The sequence below is a fragment of the Thermobia domestica genome, chromosome 11, assembly GCF_964235325.1.
Source record: "Thermobia domestica chromosome 11, izTheDome1.hap1.1, whole genome shotgun sequence".
Classification (NCBI taxonomy): Eukaryota; Metazoa; Arthropoda; class Insecta; order Zygentoma; family Lepismatidae; genus Thermobia; species Thermobia domestica.
The window spans coordinates 258,691,921-258,710,486 of NC_137464.1; the positions used below are offsets into that span (position 1 = coordinate 258,691,921).

Consider the following 18,566-nt stretch of genomic DNA (forward strand, 5'->3'; position numbering starts at 1 on the left):
CGCTATCTTCAATGTGGTAATAATTACTTATTAATTTGACGAAAAATAACTTCAAAATTTGATGCCCCCTAACATTTGTCGCCATGAGCAAGTAGCACAGGTACCTACTCTAAGTATGGTTCCGGTTCTAACGAAAATCTCTCTCACATAATAATACTACATAAAATCGCATATTAATAGAGATTTCTTGATTAATTGATTCATTTTCCTTTCACCCTTTTTGTTGAAAGTTAATGTTTCGCTAGTAAAACCTACGTATATGTATGAAAAATAACTAAACGAATTAAAATGTTTTACACGAAATTGTTCAATATAATAATTTGGATTTACGCCACAAACTAATTCTTCTACTTGCAATGTAACTTCTGATAATTTAATTTACAAGTTTAGGGAACCATATTTTCACTTGATATATTTCAGGATTAATTAATTTCAAAATAAATTCAGAATTCATTTCGAGAAAATCTCACTTCAAATTAAGATTTCTTGCATTATGTTAACCGCTCAACTTGTGCTCGCTCGGTGTACGGATACAGAAATACTGTAATGTGCTCAAAAGGGACTACTTTTAAATAAGGTACTGGTATCATTGTTCAGAACTTAAATAAGGTTCAGAACTTAGCGATATGATTTTCCATTGAGCACAATAGTTTACCTTAAGGACATGGTCAGCTGGTAAAATGACATGGGTAGGGAGAAGAGAGCACATCTTCTCTCTATTGGGATCTTGCAAGAAGTATTAAAGGCAACAGACTACGTAAACTATTGTCGGAATCTTACGAGATTCATGAATCTTTGCTCATCTTGAAAAAAAAAAAAAAAAAAAAAAAAAAAGCCCTGCAAGTATCCATCTAGAGCACTTTTCGATGGAAACTAAAGAAGTTGCCAGTTATATTCAGTTAATTAAATGATACGTAATGCAATTATCGCTCATAAATTCAATTACTATTGTCATATAATTAACAGATACGTTATGCTTATTTTGTCATTAAACTGTTTACGTTAAACTATTTGATATACGACAGTGACCATATTAGAGCCTGTCTATCCCAGGTGTGCCCTCGGAAAATATGCGAAATATACTTCGGCCCCACTCCGCCATCCCTCAGATGTATTGCCAATTTTTCATTCAGTCGTTTGGTCTTGACACTTGAAGATCGTAGGCTACTTACAATGGCTGACAAGACAGAGCACAGCGAAGGCCGTAAAATAATTTATTGTGGCAACAGTTGAAATATCTCGGCCGCAGCGATTTGTTCCTCCTATTTCGAGGGAGGTACAGGGAGGGAAAACACATCGACAGCAGCGTTAGAAGGGGCACAGTTGAAACAGAAAGGCTCTATGAACTCAACACGAAACAAATTGCACTCCGGTGCCCAACAAATAAAATATAAGGCTAGAGTTCGATAACAAATACACAATTCAGTGTCATAACTTCTTCCCTTAATATCTAAAACAGGTAACAGACTGAATTTTTACAAATACTGTATAATGTCTACTGCAAACAACAGTAGTATATGTAACAATTAGTGAGCAATAATAAATTTGTTTCTTACAAATGTGCACAGTAATTTTTGGAAACAAGTATGATAGCTATAGTAACAATTAAGAACAAGTTAAGGTTTCATTAAAATCCGTAACATCATAGTTACGTTTATTATAATTAGGTATATATATATGTCTATATATCGCTACAAAATAAACCATATTTTAGTATTTTTTTTATTTCTGTCCAATAATATTGTTGTTATATATATATATCAATGTTAAACGGAAGCCATGAGATGTTGTTATAACATTTTTTTTTCAGTCCTGATAAGAAAAAGCAACAACAAATGCACGTGGCCCCATCCCTATCACAGACACAGTTGCAAGGAATGTTAAGATGTGCAGTTGTTTTATCATTTTCTGTAAGAACAACAAAAAGAAGTCCCGAGAATCACAGATATCTTGATGATTCATAAAGAGAAAACAACTTCCTCTTTAAAATTCTTTCATTCTGTTCAAGTGACTAATTTCCATTTTGTTTACCTCTGGTGTTTCGTGAAAGACAAAAATACCTGTAAAGAAAGAAAAAAGTGAGAATTTTATAGATATATACGAGAGTTTGCATTGTATGTTCGTGCTAAACCAAATTATACACTACAATTTAACACCTAGGGTTGCCAACTCTGGAAAATAAAATTACCGACTTCCCTTCAAAATTCCCTATGATATGGTCCTAAGTGTAAAGTATCTCTGTTCGGGTCCATCCATGGGAAAAGAATATACAGTACTATCGTGGACAAAAGCGCATTAACACCTGTATTCTGCATATTCTTAGTACATTCACTAATAAGCTTAATAGATACATTGTGCTAAAAATGAGAAACTGAAGTCGGTATTGATCATTTTATTGTATTTACCAGTAACTGTCACTTCTTTAAAATTATCGAAACAGATGAACAAAACTATATCAATCCTTACGTGACAATTTTGGATTTACAAAATGAAATTTACTCTTTAAACTTATACTTCAACTACAGGAAATTGCTTTAAGAAGTCCTAAGGAAGGAAGTGGGAAGTTTAAGGAAAGTTGTCAATGCAGCAGCTAGGGACGTGATAATAAACAATACAACACACATTGTACTAACAAAATGCCTAGGAGTTATTTGCCAACAATCGACGGACAATTTAAATTTATCGCTTATTTATACCTCACAATTATAACAAATTATACACTTCTGTCTCTACTGTTGAGAAGAATGTTTCACAATAAAATCTAACTGTTATCAAATTTCTTATGTTAAATAAATGAAAAAACTGCCATAGATTAAAAAAAAATATATATATCGCTTAATGTATAATACAACGAAAATTTGTATTTGTAAAGGCACTGTTAAGAGTTTCGATGTTCCATGTTTTATTCTGGATTACAGATTTCAAAACACCGGTCATAAAGGGGCTGGTAAGAAGTTTGTAACGGTCACCGGCCTTAATCAAAATAACAGAAATATTTCTGGCCATGCCGGTGAAATACCGGCCAGTTGGCAACCCTATTTAACACCACACTAACCTTGATGCGTTCCTATGAAGGTGAACGATGTATTCTTCTTATTGAAATTCTTCTGGCAAAATACTCGATTACCTTTCATTAGGATGATATTTAAGCGTATACATAGCAAGGCACGAACTAAATTGTACTTTGAGTATTCCAGTACTCAAAGAAATAATCAAAATACTCTATGAGAGTATAGTACAATATTTCTATTTTTTATTTACCAGGGTAAGTCAAAAATTGTCCGCAATGTAGTTATAACTTTTCTTACATTGTCTATACTGACTTCTGTCCTTGTTTATTTTATTGTTATACAGTTGTGGTCACACTATGAAAGTTTGATGCTAGTTCAACCATTTATCTTCCTTTTGTTGCAGATAGATTATAGCAGCTCCATTAGAAGTTTGCACCAAAGAGAAACAACAATCAGTGATCTGGTTTTTGTGGTCTGAAGGTGTATTCGTATCAGGGACCGTAATCCATTGATGAAATTCATGAAAAAGTCAAAAATGGTCGCACAAGTGCTGAGCATGAGGAAGAAGCCGAACGACCATCTACGGCTCATTCCTCGTGCGCAACACTTGTGCGACCATTTTTTGAATTTTTCAATCCATTCGTAGACACTCCGTTGCAGCAAGACTCTGTTCCCGTATTGTGCCGAAAGTGTCCGTGGATTGCTGTCCCTGATGCATCTTGCGACCACAAAAACCGGATCATTGCTTCTTGTTGTTCTTCTGTGATGCAAACTTCTAATGGAGCCTCCATGATCTATCTGCAACAAAAGGAAGACAAATGGAGGAATTAGGATCAAACTTTCATAGCATGACCACAACAGTGTACCAATAAAATAAATGAACGACAGAGGTCAGTATGAGCAATGTAAAAAAAAAAAAAAAAAAAAGGTATAGCTGTAGTGCGGATAATTTTAGACTCACCCTCGTATTTATAATTAACTTAAAAGTGTACTGTTTAAGCCCAAGTAAATTAGTACTTTCTATTTACAGGTTAAGTTTACCCAGCTTCTGGAACAAAATCGAAAAATTTCTTAAAACTATGTACATTACGAGAAATATACTGATCATATTCATAAGAACTATTTTAGATTAGTGTGGTTCTAAATTTTGCTAAAAATTTTATGTGCTCTAAACGTTCAATAAGTTGTTATTTATAACAAGTTTAAAACACAATACATTAAAGCACAATGCACATCTTCTGCACCTATACAGTTATTCATAGTGGTTGCTAAATCACTACAAATAACGCTATAATTTCTTCATGAAAGTTTAACAGCGATATAAGATATACTTCAAGGTCTCCCAAAGGTGGAATTTCAGAGGTTTAAACTTAAATACCTCTTTGAAACAGACTTCCTTTCCTCAAATGTCACGTGTGGACCGGCCATTTTGTTTCACTATTATACGTCATACGTCACATGTTACATTCATAAGAGTATCGACATCTGTTGAGGAAACACCATACTACTATTTACTGTAATGACAATTCAGTTCAGTTAGAGTTTTTACTGCGAATTTTTGATATTGACATGAGTGGTACTTCTTTTTTTCATCGATTTTAAATGTCTGACAATCTTCTTTAATGCAAGTATTGTGTCAGGAAATTTTCATGGGGAGAGAATTTATGCGTCTAGAATACAATTTAATCCATCAGAGGGCCGGCCCAATCATATGTGCAACAGGCGTATTCGCCCTAGCTGTTCCATTTAGTTATCACAGTTTTGATATAAAAACTAATCTTTCTTTGTTACAAACAAGTTCTTTATCATTAAAGGTGAAAACAAGTTTTTATTATTATTTATTTAACAGATGTAGAAGGAAAATCAAGAAATAAAGATAAAAGAGCTAGTTTGCACTAGAATTGCAAACTGATATATTGAGATTGAAGCTTTATATTGAATTCTATAAGAGGATTACCATCTTTTCTTGCAGGTGTGGTTTGCTTTATCTTTCACTAGCATAAAGATAATTATTTAAAGAAGAAAAACAGATAGAACGAGATTGTATTTGTAGTAGGCTTTTCTAAGTACAAGTGCAAGTGCACCTTCCCTCTCCTTCGTTGTTCATGCTGTAGTAGCATACTTAAAATCGTGGTTTTTAAGATTTGTTCTTTCTGAAAAAGGGGGGGGGAGGCGGGAGGAAACGGCAAATGATGCTACTGCACTGGGCGGTAAATTGCCTAGGGCCGGTCCTGTCCATCAAGCAAGTAGCATCCGTTTCAAGAAGTAAGTATAATCTCCTGTTAGACTTCCTTTTCCAATGACAATTCAAAGGACTAATCAAGCCGGATGAGTTTTTTTTTTTTTTTTTTTTTTTTTTTTCAACGAAATAAATCCATGAAGCAACTTTTGATATGCCGGACTACATATTCCTCAGTCAGTGTTCTTTTCGTAATGTTTCTTTCTTTCTACTTCATTCCTTCTCTGCTTTGATGAAGAATTAGAGAAAGTGTTGTTAATTTATGAAATGAAATTAAATCTTTGAGTTTTACGTCCCACGCTTATGCCGGTTAGGCTAAAGGAGACGGTGATAATGAGAGATGAGTGAAATGGTGGAATGAAGAAAGCGGGAGAAAACCCACAAGCACGGTGTTTGTCCATCTCAAAGTTCACTTCGCGGTAGGAGGGTTTGAACCCGGGACCTCATGCACCAGAAGTGAACATGTTATTAATTTAGTTCTGTTTGTGTTTGATGAGTATATAAGTTGTAACTTAAAAAGCCGTATATATATAAAACGAAAATATGGTCAGCCATAATGCGTAGTAGTGAAACGTGGGCAATCACAATGGCCCAGGAAAACATGGAAGTCGCAGAGATGAGAATGTTAAGATAGACGAGGAAGGACAGATTAAGGAAAGATTATATAAAAGGCACTAATAAGGTGGAACCCTTGAGTAAAAAATTACAGGATTGAAGGCTGAGATGGCTTGGACATGGGCAGTGGCGTATTTAGGATTTTGTTTCGGGAAGGGGGAGGCTTGAGCCCGATAAATCCCCGAAATACGCCACAGGACATGGGGAACGAAAAACCGAAGAGTATGTGGGAAAGAGAACTGAAAAGCTGAAAGTACCAGAAAGAAGGAAGAGGGCAAGACCCAAGATGAGATGGAAAGACAAGATAAAGGATGGAGAATAGAGGGCACCCAGGAAAGAGGAGAGTGGAGAAAAGAATTAAAGACAGAAACATCTACTCCATATAAGCATAGGAAAAGGCGGAGACAAAGAAGTATACTCATCATAAATCAGATATAAACACTATAAGATGGATGTAAATAAAAGTCAATTCTAAATTCTTCTAATGAAGCTATATCAACTCAAAAGAGGAACAAGTTTCAAAAGAATATGACATACTTCCAGGGGTCTGTTCCTAAGAAGCAGAGAAGCAATAAACTGAACTATAATACGTTGGAGGGTGCACGGTGGTATAGTGACAGAACGCTCATCTATAACGCGGAGGCATTTTAATTCGATTATAGATCATGTGAGTTTGTGGTGAACAATATTGTGTCTGTAAGTTTTCCCGAATTTTTTTCATTTCCTCCCACATTTTCATTCCATTCATTTTTATTAATCATTCGGGACACTAAATTAAAGAATTTCATTTCATTCCATTTCAAGAACTCATTCGCAGATGCTTAGTTCCGGGTGTAAATCTACGTTATATCAGTGGACATCTTTCATAATGCGGAAACAATTTCCAGCGCTTTGTCACAATAAAATCAGTATCTAGACTAACCTGTGCTAAAATGAAGATAAATAAGAAGAAAACTAAACTCATAAAGTGCACAAGAGCAGAATAGGAAGGGTTAAACGTATGTCTAGAGCAAGAGAAAATCGAAGACGTTAAGACGTTCCACTATTTAGGAAGTCTAACATCCATGGACGCAAGAAGTGAAAAAGACGTAAGTTCCAGAATAGCGCAGGCTAAACAAGCATTCAATAGGAAAATAGGGCTGCTAACATGAAGAAATGTGTAGTTAGACATTGGAAAACGAGTTATTAAGGCTCTGGTATGAAGCGTAGCGCTTTACGGATCAGAGACGTGGACAGAATGCTGCCCATATCAGGGACAGAAAGGAAAAGAAAGGCGTACTAAAGGAAGCTAATGAAGGACGACAGATGATGAAGATAATAGGAAAAAAAGAAAAGAAACAGCCATCTTATTGAGCACTCCGATTGGATCACCGTGTTGATAGAGGGAAAGGCAGAAGGGAAACCAGGAAGAGGAAGACCAAGGATAGAATATCTAGATGCAGTTATGAAGAAGAGACTTTATCACAGTATAAAACAGCTCTCCCAAGCGAGAGAAAAGTTTTAAAGTTTCCATGTTGCCCACCGAGCTATGGTTGAGGACTGAAAACAGAAGAAGACTAACCTGTTCTAAACTTGTTTGTCCAATTGAGTAGTCTTCAATGTTTAGTCGCTTCTTTGCTTCCTCCATCATCCCAAACATTCTCGACCACGGAAGTTCAGGATTTGGAATGTAATACGTTAACATTCCTTGATAAGATTCTCTAAGGACAGCACCTAAAATAAAGTATTATACAACATATTATTATCAAAATTATCTAGAAAACAGTTACAATATTTGTCCTTTCAAGCTTTAGTATTTTCATAAGCTTACGTCCAATCGTAGACAATTTTCCTTTATTTATTAAATTACCACGTTCAGTTTTATTAACATCTAGGCAATATGCTCTTATTTACTGACTTACTATTTATTTATTTATTTATTTATTTATTTATTGTCAACACGACAGGCTGTAGCCCAATTACAGTGTTGAGGGAAAAAAATTATAATTACATATTCAGAACGACATTTCTAAATTTCTTAGGCGTCGTATCACATATATCCAATTCATTGTTAATTACACACATTCTATTATACAAAGCTGCTGCTCCCCAGATTGGTCATTTCGTCAATACCTAGTATATTAGTTTTTTTTTTTTTTTTTTTTTTTTTTTTTTTTTTTTTTTACAGTAATAGGGGCCAGTGTTTCTACGTGCTTTTGATGAAGGAACATGAAAATTCATTGAAGAAACTAAGTCAGTACAGTCCAAAATATTTTGAGTTACTTTCTGAATGAATAATAAATCAATCATATGACGTGTTTGTTCTAGTGTTGGAAGACGAAAGTTCTCAAGTTTGTTTTTATAGCTGCCGTAAGTAGGATAAATGTGTTTCTTTTTAGTTAAGAAATTTCAAAAATTTTGCCTGTATTCTTTCTAATTGTTTACGATTATTTAATTGAGACGGATTCCCAATAGTCGGCGAACGAATATATGCATTGTACAACTTATCTGTAATGTTGAACAGTTCTTAAATTATTTTCCTGTTCTAATTATGAATCCTAACAGCTTAAATGCTTCACTTGTTATATTTCAATGTGACTGTCAAAGGTTAACTTAGCATCAAACGTAATACCAAGATCCTTAACTATGTAAATCACGTCTATTTACTACATATTTATTAATTACATAATCAAAGTGAAGAGGTAATTTGCTCCTAGTGAATGACGACATTTGGCACTTGCTTGCATTGACTCCAAGTTGATTTGAAGAATACCAGTTACTAAGAAGATCTAAACTTTGCTGCAGTTTTATGTTATCGTTCAGAGAATTGATTTTAGTGTATATTTTTAGATCATTCGCGTATAGTAATTTTTTATGATCAGGAATGCAGTCAGATAAGTCATTAATAAACCAGAGAAATTACAATGGTCCTAAGTTTGAACCCTGAGGAACTCCTGAGGATGCATTATATTCTTTAGATTTGTATGCACTTAGATTAAAAAGAACGGTTTGCGTACGATTAGGTTGATATGACGAGAAGAATTTAATCAAAGACGGGTAAAAGTGGAAGAAGCTTTGATTTTTCTAGTAAAATGTTGTGATTAATTCTTTCAAAAGGCTTTTCAAGGTCAATATATATTCAATCATAATAAATTTAGGCAATTTGCCCTATATATTGAATTACCACTTCAATCTTATTAAATATCTACGCAATTTGGCTCTTATTTATTAAAACAAAAAAAAAAAAAAGTTCAGTTTTATTAACATCCAGGCAATTTGTCCTTATTTACTTACTACACTCAATCATATTAAATCTAGGTAATTTGTCCTATATATAAAATTACCACGTTGTTTTTAATATGGCAATTTGCCCTTATTATTCAATTACCGCGTTCATTTTTTTTAATATGGCAATTTGCCCTTATTGTTCAATTATAATTATTCGTTTTAAGCATCTAGGCAATGTGCCCTTATTTGTTCAATTACCACGTTCAATCATATTAAATATCTAGGTAATTTGGTTCTTATTCATCGAATTACCACGTTCTTTTTTTTTTTAAATATGGCAATTTGCCCTTATTATTCAATTATAATCTTCATTCGTTTTAAGCATCTAGGCAATGTACCCTTATTTATTCAATTACCACGTTCAATCTTATTAAATATCTAGACAATTATACCCTTATTTATTGCATTAACTTATTCAATCGTATTAAATATTTAGACAATATTTGTTATTTATTCAATTATCACGTTCAATCTTATTAAATATCTAGACAATTATACCCTTATTTATTGCATTAACTTATTCAATCGTATTAAATATTTAGACAATATTTGTTATTTATTCAATTATCACGTTCAATCTTATTAAATATCTAGACAATTATACCCTTATTTATTGCATTAACTTATTCAATCGTATTAAATATTTAGACAATATTTGTTATTTATTCAATTATCACGTTCAATCTTATTAAATATCTAGACAATTATACCCTTATTTATTGCATTAACTTATTCAATCGTATTAAATATTTAGACAATATTTGTTATTTATTCAATTATCACGTTCAATCTTATTAAATATCTAGACAATTATACCCTTATTTATTGCATTAACTTATTCAATCGTATTAAATATTTAGACATCTGCAATTGTTATTAAATTCTGTAATTGTCGTACTTACTTGGAAACGATGATGTAACAAAATCTTGTACTGGCTGTAAATCTGATTCCGTGATATTTATTGAAGATGATGATGAACTTGCGTATAGACCATTTAGAGAATTTACAGAAGAGTCCTGGAAAGAAAAACAAATATCAAAGTGTAACATTTAATTCCACAAGAATCTAATAAATAAAATTATGAATGGAGAAACGGATTAATGATTCCACTATGTACAAGCATTAATTATTCTTCTAGATTATCCTGTATATGCGGAATAATCATTTCAGGATATTGTCCTATATAAACAATTTCATTTAAGTATCCTATACGACGGTGTGTTTTCTTCATCTTCCATAAAGCCACCATAGGAGAATTACACAAGATGGCGAAACGTAGATCAAAGCCGTTTATTGCAAATCTGCTTATTCAGGTAGCACGTCCCACATATCAAAAGACAGACTCTACCGTTCAACCATTGTGGAGTAGCTAGTGTGAAAACACGGAGTGAAATCGAAGTGAGCACCAAGTGTGAACTATGTAATGTAATTCAATTTCTCCAACTGGTTGCTCAGTTCCCTGTAATTCTAATATTAGACAGAACATCGAGTGAAATCGAAGTGACAGCCAAGTGTGAAGTACGTGATGTAATTCGACTTCTCCAGATGGCTGCTAAGTTCCCAGCAATTCTATGATCAGGCAGGACATCGAGTGACATGGAAGTGACCGCTAAGTGTGAACAACGTGATGTAATTCGATTTCTTCAGATAGCTGCTGAGTTCCCTGCAATCCTAAGATCAGATAGAACATCGAGTGAAATCGAAGTGACCGCCAAGTGTGAACTACGTGATGTAATTCGATTTCTCCAGCTGGTTGCTGATTTCTCTGCAATTCTAAGATCAGACAGAACATCGAATGAAATCGAAGTGACCGCAAAGTATGAACTACCGTTTTCTCCAGTTTTCTGCTGAGTTCTCTGCAATTCTTAGATTAGACAATTCAGAAACCGTATTCTACTCTTTTCGCAAACCATTTTTCAAGGCCATCTTCCGCCACAGATTTTCACCCTTGGCTACTGTCGGTAAGTCTTTCTGTAAACTGTCTGTAGCACTTGTGCACACAGCAATCACTTATAAAGTTCCTGTCGTAATCCTTAATCATTCGACGATGAATGGCAGCTGCATTATGTCCTTCCGGCTGGAGAATTGAATTACATCATGCAGTTCACACCTGGTGAGCTCTTCGATTGTACTCGACGAGGTTCACACTTGGTGGGCGCTTCGATTCCACTCAATGTAGTTCACACTTGGTGAGCGCTTCGATTGCGCTCGACGTAGTTCACACTTGTTGAGCGCTTCGATTGCATTCGAAATAGTTTTATACTTGGTGGGCGCTTCGATTGCTCTCGACGTAGTTCACACTTGGTGAGCGCTTTGATTGTATTCGACGTAGTTCACACTTGGTGGGCGTTTCGATTGCACTAGATATAGTTTCACGCTCACAATTCTACAATGATTCAGCATACGATTCTGTCTTTTGGTACGGTGAATGGGCGACCTCCAACGAACAGAAATTGCGTTTCGCCATCTCATGAGGTTCTCTTCTGGTAGGATAAGGACGGTTGAAAAAAAAAAAACATGTTTTAGCACCAAGGCATAAGGATTAATTATCCTATTAAATTGTGTTATAGGTATTTAAGGATTAAGTTGAAGCTTCAAAATCTTTTCTCTTTTTTTAGGAGATCGATTTTAAATTTCATCTTTACTTGTACCACCACCACCACCACCACAACAACAACAACAACAACAACAACAACAACAACAACAACTACTACTACTACTACTACTACTACTACTACTACTACTACTACTACTACTACTACTACTAATAATAATAATAATAATAATAATAATAATAATAATAATAATAATAATAATAATATGTCTAATTAACCCAATCAGTTGAAACAAAGGAACAAAATAAGATTTTTTTATTTTACGAGAAGTGATTGGAAAGTAAGTTTACAAAGCCTGCAGTGAAACGTGTATATATAATTTCATACAACCAATTCAGCCAACAGCTAGTATATACATGAGATTATTTTTGGACATAGTCAGCATATCGGTTGAGGCACTTATCACATCGTGGGATGAGTTTGAAGATTCCCTCTTGGTAAAAATCCTGTCCGTGCATATTCAGCCACGATGTCACGAAGTGTTTCATCTCCTAGTCTGAAGCGAAGCGACGGCCTCCTAGGTGCTCCTTCAAGTGTGGGAACAGGTGAAAGTCTCTTGGAGCGAGTTCCGGGCTGTAAGGAGGGTGGTCGATGATGTCGCAGCAAAACTGCTTCAACAGCATGGTGGTCCATCTGGGCTGTACGTAGGCGCGCGTTGTCGTTAAGGAAGGCAACGCCCTCGGGGAGAAGTTTTGGCCGTTTCCTCCTGATTCCTTCGCGCATATCGTGTCAAGGTCTCGCCCACAGAAATCGATTAACTGAGCAGACTTCTTCGCGAGACCAGTTTTCCAAACGAGTCGCTGTTTGTGTTTACCTAAAACTAGCACCGTAGGTAATGAGTGGCTGAAATTCTGCATAGTTCCCAACTCCATCTATTACAATTACTGCACACTACTCATTTCTCTATAACAGACGAAACTCCAGAAATATCGGCCTTATAATCTTGGTTTCTGATTCTGCCTCGTAGTATTCGAAAAATAAAAAACGGAAATAAATTGTGACTTGCTTTTACATTGCTTAAGAAAATCAATTTAAACCGTGGTAATATATAACGGTTTATAAATATATTTCTATCATATGCTACAAATTATGTTAGAACGATTTTTTCTTTAAAAAATCTTATAATTCTTAATTAATTTCTTCTTACCATAGCATAAGCAGCTAACGAGAACCTCCTCTGCTCTTGTGAAGTTGCGCTAACTTTGACAGTTAACGTATAGCCCTCAGCAAATTTATTCTTCAAGTGTTGAGGAGATCCTATACATTTAAAAGTTCCATTTACCATAATGGCTAAACGAGTGCACAATGCTTCACATTCCTCCATGCTGTAAAAACGAAAAAGTAACATTTAGCGTATTGTAGTATGTACTAGTCAAAAGCACATAAGAACTGTTTACAAGAAATGGATGCAAATTGTTTGTGTTTACTTTTTACCTGTTTGTCTCCAAAGCTAGTGTGGGGTCCTTGGTATTTCTTTGTAAGCCTTTCACAAATGGCGGGTAGAAGAATATATACCAGATATGGATTATTGGGGGAATACAGTACCGTACGCAAGGATGGCTTCGGGGTTCAACCCTTTCCTTGAACAAGATATTATGGAAAAATAAACATTAATATATATAGTGGTCGAACTGAGACGGTATGCGGTGGTATGCCTTACCGCCTCTGGTTTTTCAGTGATAAAGGCGTACCGTCTCAGAGACGGTTTTTCAATGATTAAAACATACCGTCACTGGAAAGTAGACGCTAAATACCTTTATAAATCCATTTTTATGCACAGTAATTGACAAATAGCTATGCACGTAAAACGTTTTATTTCTTATGTAGAAATAATTTCTAAGCTGACAATATCGACATGTTTCTTACCTTTTTCCTATCTTTTGTTTTTAAAATGAGATGTCTTCAAAAAACTTCACCTAGTTTATATTTTGATGTGTCATATTGAATTGTTTCTTTGTTATGAATGAGTGTGTATATCTTCTTGCCTTAATGCACATAAATGCCGTGTTTTGAGCGTGGGCGGATTTAGGGATTGTCTGCTGTGGAAGCGGACCTTCCGGTGTTTGGAATACTCCACAGTCGAGTTTTCCCGCAGAAAATTGTTGATATCCTCATTCGGTTTTTGAGCATTTTCGTGTATAATTCTCTATAATACAACATAAGGGGATATATCTTTTATTATTTTCAAAAAGTTGTTGCAGGGAATCAAAGTCTCTCCAGATCCCCCCATCCCATGTTACTATAGAGAAGTTTTCCAATGGTTTTTCAGTCATTATGTAAATAGAAATGCTTTATTTTAGGCACATATCCTGACTGCATTTCAACATTTAGATAGCCGGTATGTCGAGTCAAAATCGTAATAAAACATACCGCCTCTGCTTTTTTTCCACTTCGAACACTATATATATATATATATATATATATATATATATATATATATATATATATATATATATAAACAAAAATCATATCTATATCTCATAGTATCTATCAGCAATTGGGTAAGACTTCATATTTGAGCTACTCACGATGTATCCCATAATATCCATCAGTAATTGGGTAATACTGTTCATATTTGAATTATCAATGATGTATCCCATAGTATTTATCAACAATTAGTACAGAGCGTATAAAACTATACTTACCTATGAGATGTAAGAATGATGGACTTTCCACTATCTCTTACTTTACAGATGACATTCCACAAATGCCTCTTTGCGACTGGATCCATTCCTGTCGTTGGCTCATCCAGATATACTACGTGAGGATTACCTACAAGAGCCACTGCAGTACTAAGCTTTCGTTTGTTTCCACCACTGAAAATAAACAACAATAAAAGTAATAAAAGGGATTCCCTAAACATTTCTAGTCCTGTTATAGGAACTGGTTTTAGAACAAGCAATAATGAAAAAAAAACGATATTTCCCTAAATATTTATCTATACATGTCAAGCTTTGTTATAAGAACGTTTTTTAATACAATAATAAAAAAAGAAACATTTAACTAAACACTGTACTGTATGAGTCAGAAACATGGACATTACGCAAAAATGATGAAAAACGACTGAAGTTTTTGAAATGTGGGTGTGGAGAAGAATGAAGAGAATTAGCTGGGTCGAGCGGAAAACGAATGAGGGAGGTATAAAAATGATGGAATTTTTTTTTAATATTATTAAGAAGAGGAAAAGAAATTGGTTGGGACATTGGATAAGAAGGAACTGTATCATGAGGGACGTGTTAGAAGGTATGGTGACAGGAAAGAGAGGAATGGGGCAAAGGAGACTACCATGAACGGACGCTATCAAAACGGAGAAATCGTACGTGAAGACGAAGAGGTTAGCGGAAGACTGTGGAGCATGGGAGCTTTTCAGTTGCAGCAAGTGACCTGCCAATAATGGCCTAATATGATAATTAGAGACAGGATGTTTAGGCACTAAAAACCTGGAAAATAGGCAGGCAAATAGGCACTAAAAATTTAAAAATAGGCAGTAAAATAGGCACTAAAATGTATCTCCAAATAATGAAGATAAATACTTAATACCATTAAAAAATAGATTCAAGTCATAGATAATGTACAAAGAATATAGAAACATACTTGTCTGTTAACATCTTCTTTTATTGTATATATAAAAACGAAGCTTGTTATGCATTCCATATATACTGGGTGAACTTGAAAGATTAGCACATGCTTCAGGAGGTGATTCGTGACATCAAAAGAAGACAAAAAGTCCTCTTGTATGTTGTGGAATTCCGCGTCGTGTACGAGTGTCAGGGGGGGGGGGACTTGGAATCGAAAATCGAATTCTGACGATTGGAACGAGACATAAAAGTGTGCACATACTTCGGGAGGTGATTCGTGACATTCAAGAGGACTTTTTGTCTTCTTTTCATGTCACGAACCACCTCTCGAAGTATGTGCACGTCTGCCTGTTCCGTTCCAATTGTCAAGATTCGATTCTCGATTCCAAGTTGGCACCACTGTCACTTGTACACGACACAGAATTCGACAAAATACAACAGGACCTTTTGTCTTCTTTTGATATCATTAATCACCTCCCGAAGTATGTGCATACCTTTGAGGTTCACCCTGTATATATATTGTAGCGTACCACGTGCTTGTGTTTACAAACACTTAATATACGTATATATATGTGTATTATGTTATATAAATTATATATTTTCCCAATGAAGGCTTATTTTGAAGAAAATGTATAGAATAGGCAACATTAGGCACTAAAGCAATTATTTAGGCAGAAAGGTCGAAATAGGCAAAATAGGCAAAATAAAATTGGCTTAAATCGAAATTTTTAACCCCCATATAAACTTTAAAACGATATTTTTCATAATATCTTTAATATTAAAGAATAGGCATTTTGCCTAACATCTGGTCTCTAATGATAATGATTGCTAAACACTTCTAGTTCTGTCGTAAAGATTGTTTTGAGGAGAAAAGAATTGGAACAATTACTTGAACATTTCTAGTTCCACCATAATAATTGTTTTAAATAAAAGGAATGTCCCCCTAAAGAATTTCCTATTTCTAGTTTGTAATAAGATTAGAAAAAAATGAATAGTACATTTTACCTAAGCACTTCTATTTCCGTTTTCGAAATTATTTTCAAAAAAGAAACAATGAAAAATATGAAGTTTCTTATGTGTCATCGATTTTTCAATTCCACCTCAACCTTCTTTAGGAATCCTATTAAAATACTCCAGTTCTCTGTCAAATGTCTTTTCTACGTTCAATTAACATTACATATACTGCCCGTTCTCTTTTTTTTCAGTAAATCCTTTTTTTATTCATTACCCTAAGCCACGGTTCCTCAACTGGGGTGGGGAGTGGGGAGAAGGGTCGAGAGAGGAATTTATGGAGTCGCGAAAGGAGGTGAAAAAGATAAATACTTAGGATCTACTAGCGAAAAAATATTTCTTTTGAAATATTATTTTTAATTTCTTATTCTGCTAGACATAATTTTATCTCCATGCTTGTTTGTCAAATACAGCAAAACATATTAAACAAAATTGTAAACTATTAAAGAATCCTTTAAAAACGATTGAAATAAAAGAGAGATGGAACTGGTAAAAAAAAAAAAAAAAAAAATGAAACTGCGAATTGAAATACAAAAATACAAATGCAACAAAATTTGCATATTAAAATATAATTATGAACGAAAGCTATATATATACTCTCTCTCTCTCTCTCTCTCTCTCTCTCTCACACACACACACACACACACTTACTTACTTACTTATTTGTAAGCGAGAAACAGCTATAATAAAAAAGCTTTTTACAGACTAGAAATTACTTACGGGGATTGCTCGCAAGAGGGTCCCAAGAGGAACGGGAGTAGGGAACCGCGGAAACTTCATAACGGGGAACTGCATAATTTTTATCGTTTACCAAACATTGTTAGGGTCATCAAGTCTAAGAGGCTCAGATGGGCAAGTCATGCAGCCAGAATGGAAGCAATTAGGAACACTTTCAAAGCTTTAACTGGAAATCCAATTGGAAAACGACTATCAGGAAGACCTAGGCGCAAATGGGAGGACAATATTAAGATGCATCTCGCAGAAATAGTAATACAAAGTAGAAACTGAACCCAGTTAGCTAAGGACAGAAGTCAATGGAGAGCTTTTGTGAACGCGGCATTGAACCTCCGGGCTCCACAGGCCAAAGAGTTAGTTAGATATGAAAAAAGTGAGAAAGCCTGCCAATGGTGGGAAGAAAAATGATCATTACAACGTTGGTTGCAATAAAATTAATAAAAACAGCTTATCAGAGCTCCGTTTGGAAGATTTTTAAAATAACTTTTTGTTACTTTGGGATCAAGTACGTTTATCGATACTTCTAATCTACTCTTTGAATAGATTTAAGTATGAAAGATGAAAACTTTGGTTCGACATCATGATTTTTTTTTTTTTTTTAAATCCATGTTTTATAGACATGTTACACTTTCGCTAACGATACATTGCTTCTATCATAAAACATCCTTCTCAATGCATATACATCATAATCTAAATTAGCATTAAAATGATGCTTACGATGTTCTGCTTCCTGCAACAACATTAATGGTATGTTAATTTAGTACAAAAAATAGCTAAAATTTACGCATTACTTACTGAAAAGTTGAATAATACTACATACTACATTGTTACGAATAGTTCTGGGAAAATTGGTTTCAATCTAACGCATACTTGTGGACATTAGTTACCATACTTGTGTTAAAAGGAAAAAAAAAGTTACAGAAGTTAGTTCTTTTTCTTCTTAGAAAATAATCGTTACCTGTATTCTTTCACAATTTTGTCAATATGTTTCGTGAAAAGTAGTTCTTCCGCTAATTTGTCGATCATTGAAGGGCACTGATCCGTTGGAATGCCACGCAGAAGACAAAACATATGCAAAGTCTCCCGACCTGTTAGTTCTTCTATCAACGCATCGAATTGTGGACAGTAACCAATCACCTTTTCCACCTGAAGATCAAATGATAATGTACGTTACCTTAGTTTATTCTTATGAACATTAAGTTAGTATATTCTTTGGAGTTCTTAAGTAAATCGAAAAATGTTTTAATTCTAATTTTGAAAAACTTTGACACATTAATAAGCTATGTACGTCTATATAATCCAAAAGGATATTTTTTTATAGAATTTTTTCTACTAATTACATTTTATCTGTTCAATTAAAACTTTAACTAATCAAACACTTCTCAAAAAATTTTTACTAATTAAATATTTCACAAAAGTTTAGTCTATTAAATATTTCACAAAACTTTAGCTAACTAAACATTTCACAATACATTTAGCTAAATAAACATTTTA

The 18,566-nt window shown here is 34.3% G+C and overlaps 1 protein-coding gene across 1 annotated transcript in view; it reads right to left on the minus strand.

Moving 5' to 3' along the window:
- Positions 1–838: 838 nt before the first annotated feature.
- Positions 839–18,566, minus strand: part of Abca3 (ATP binding cassette subfamily A member 3) — a 124,121-nt gene continuing 106,393 nt past the window's right edge. The window contains exons 25-30 of the mRNA XM_081732148.1: positions 18,031–18,218; positions 14,394–14,564; positions 12,896–13,073; positions 10,035–10,149; positions 7,427–7,578; positions 839–2,060 (exon numbers count right to left, since the gene is read on the minus strand). Of these exons, the coding sequence (XP_081588274.1) occupies positions 2,028–2,060; positions 7,427–7,578; positions 10,035–10,149; positions 12,896–13,073; positions 14,394–14,564; positions 18,031–18,218 (837 nt within the window). The 3' untranslated portion in view covers positions 839–2,027. The remainder of the gene's footprint in view (positions 2,061–7,426; positions 7,579–10,034; positions 10,150–12,895; positions 13,074–14,393; positions 14,565–18,030; positions 18,219–18,566) is intronic.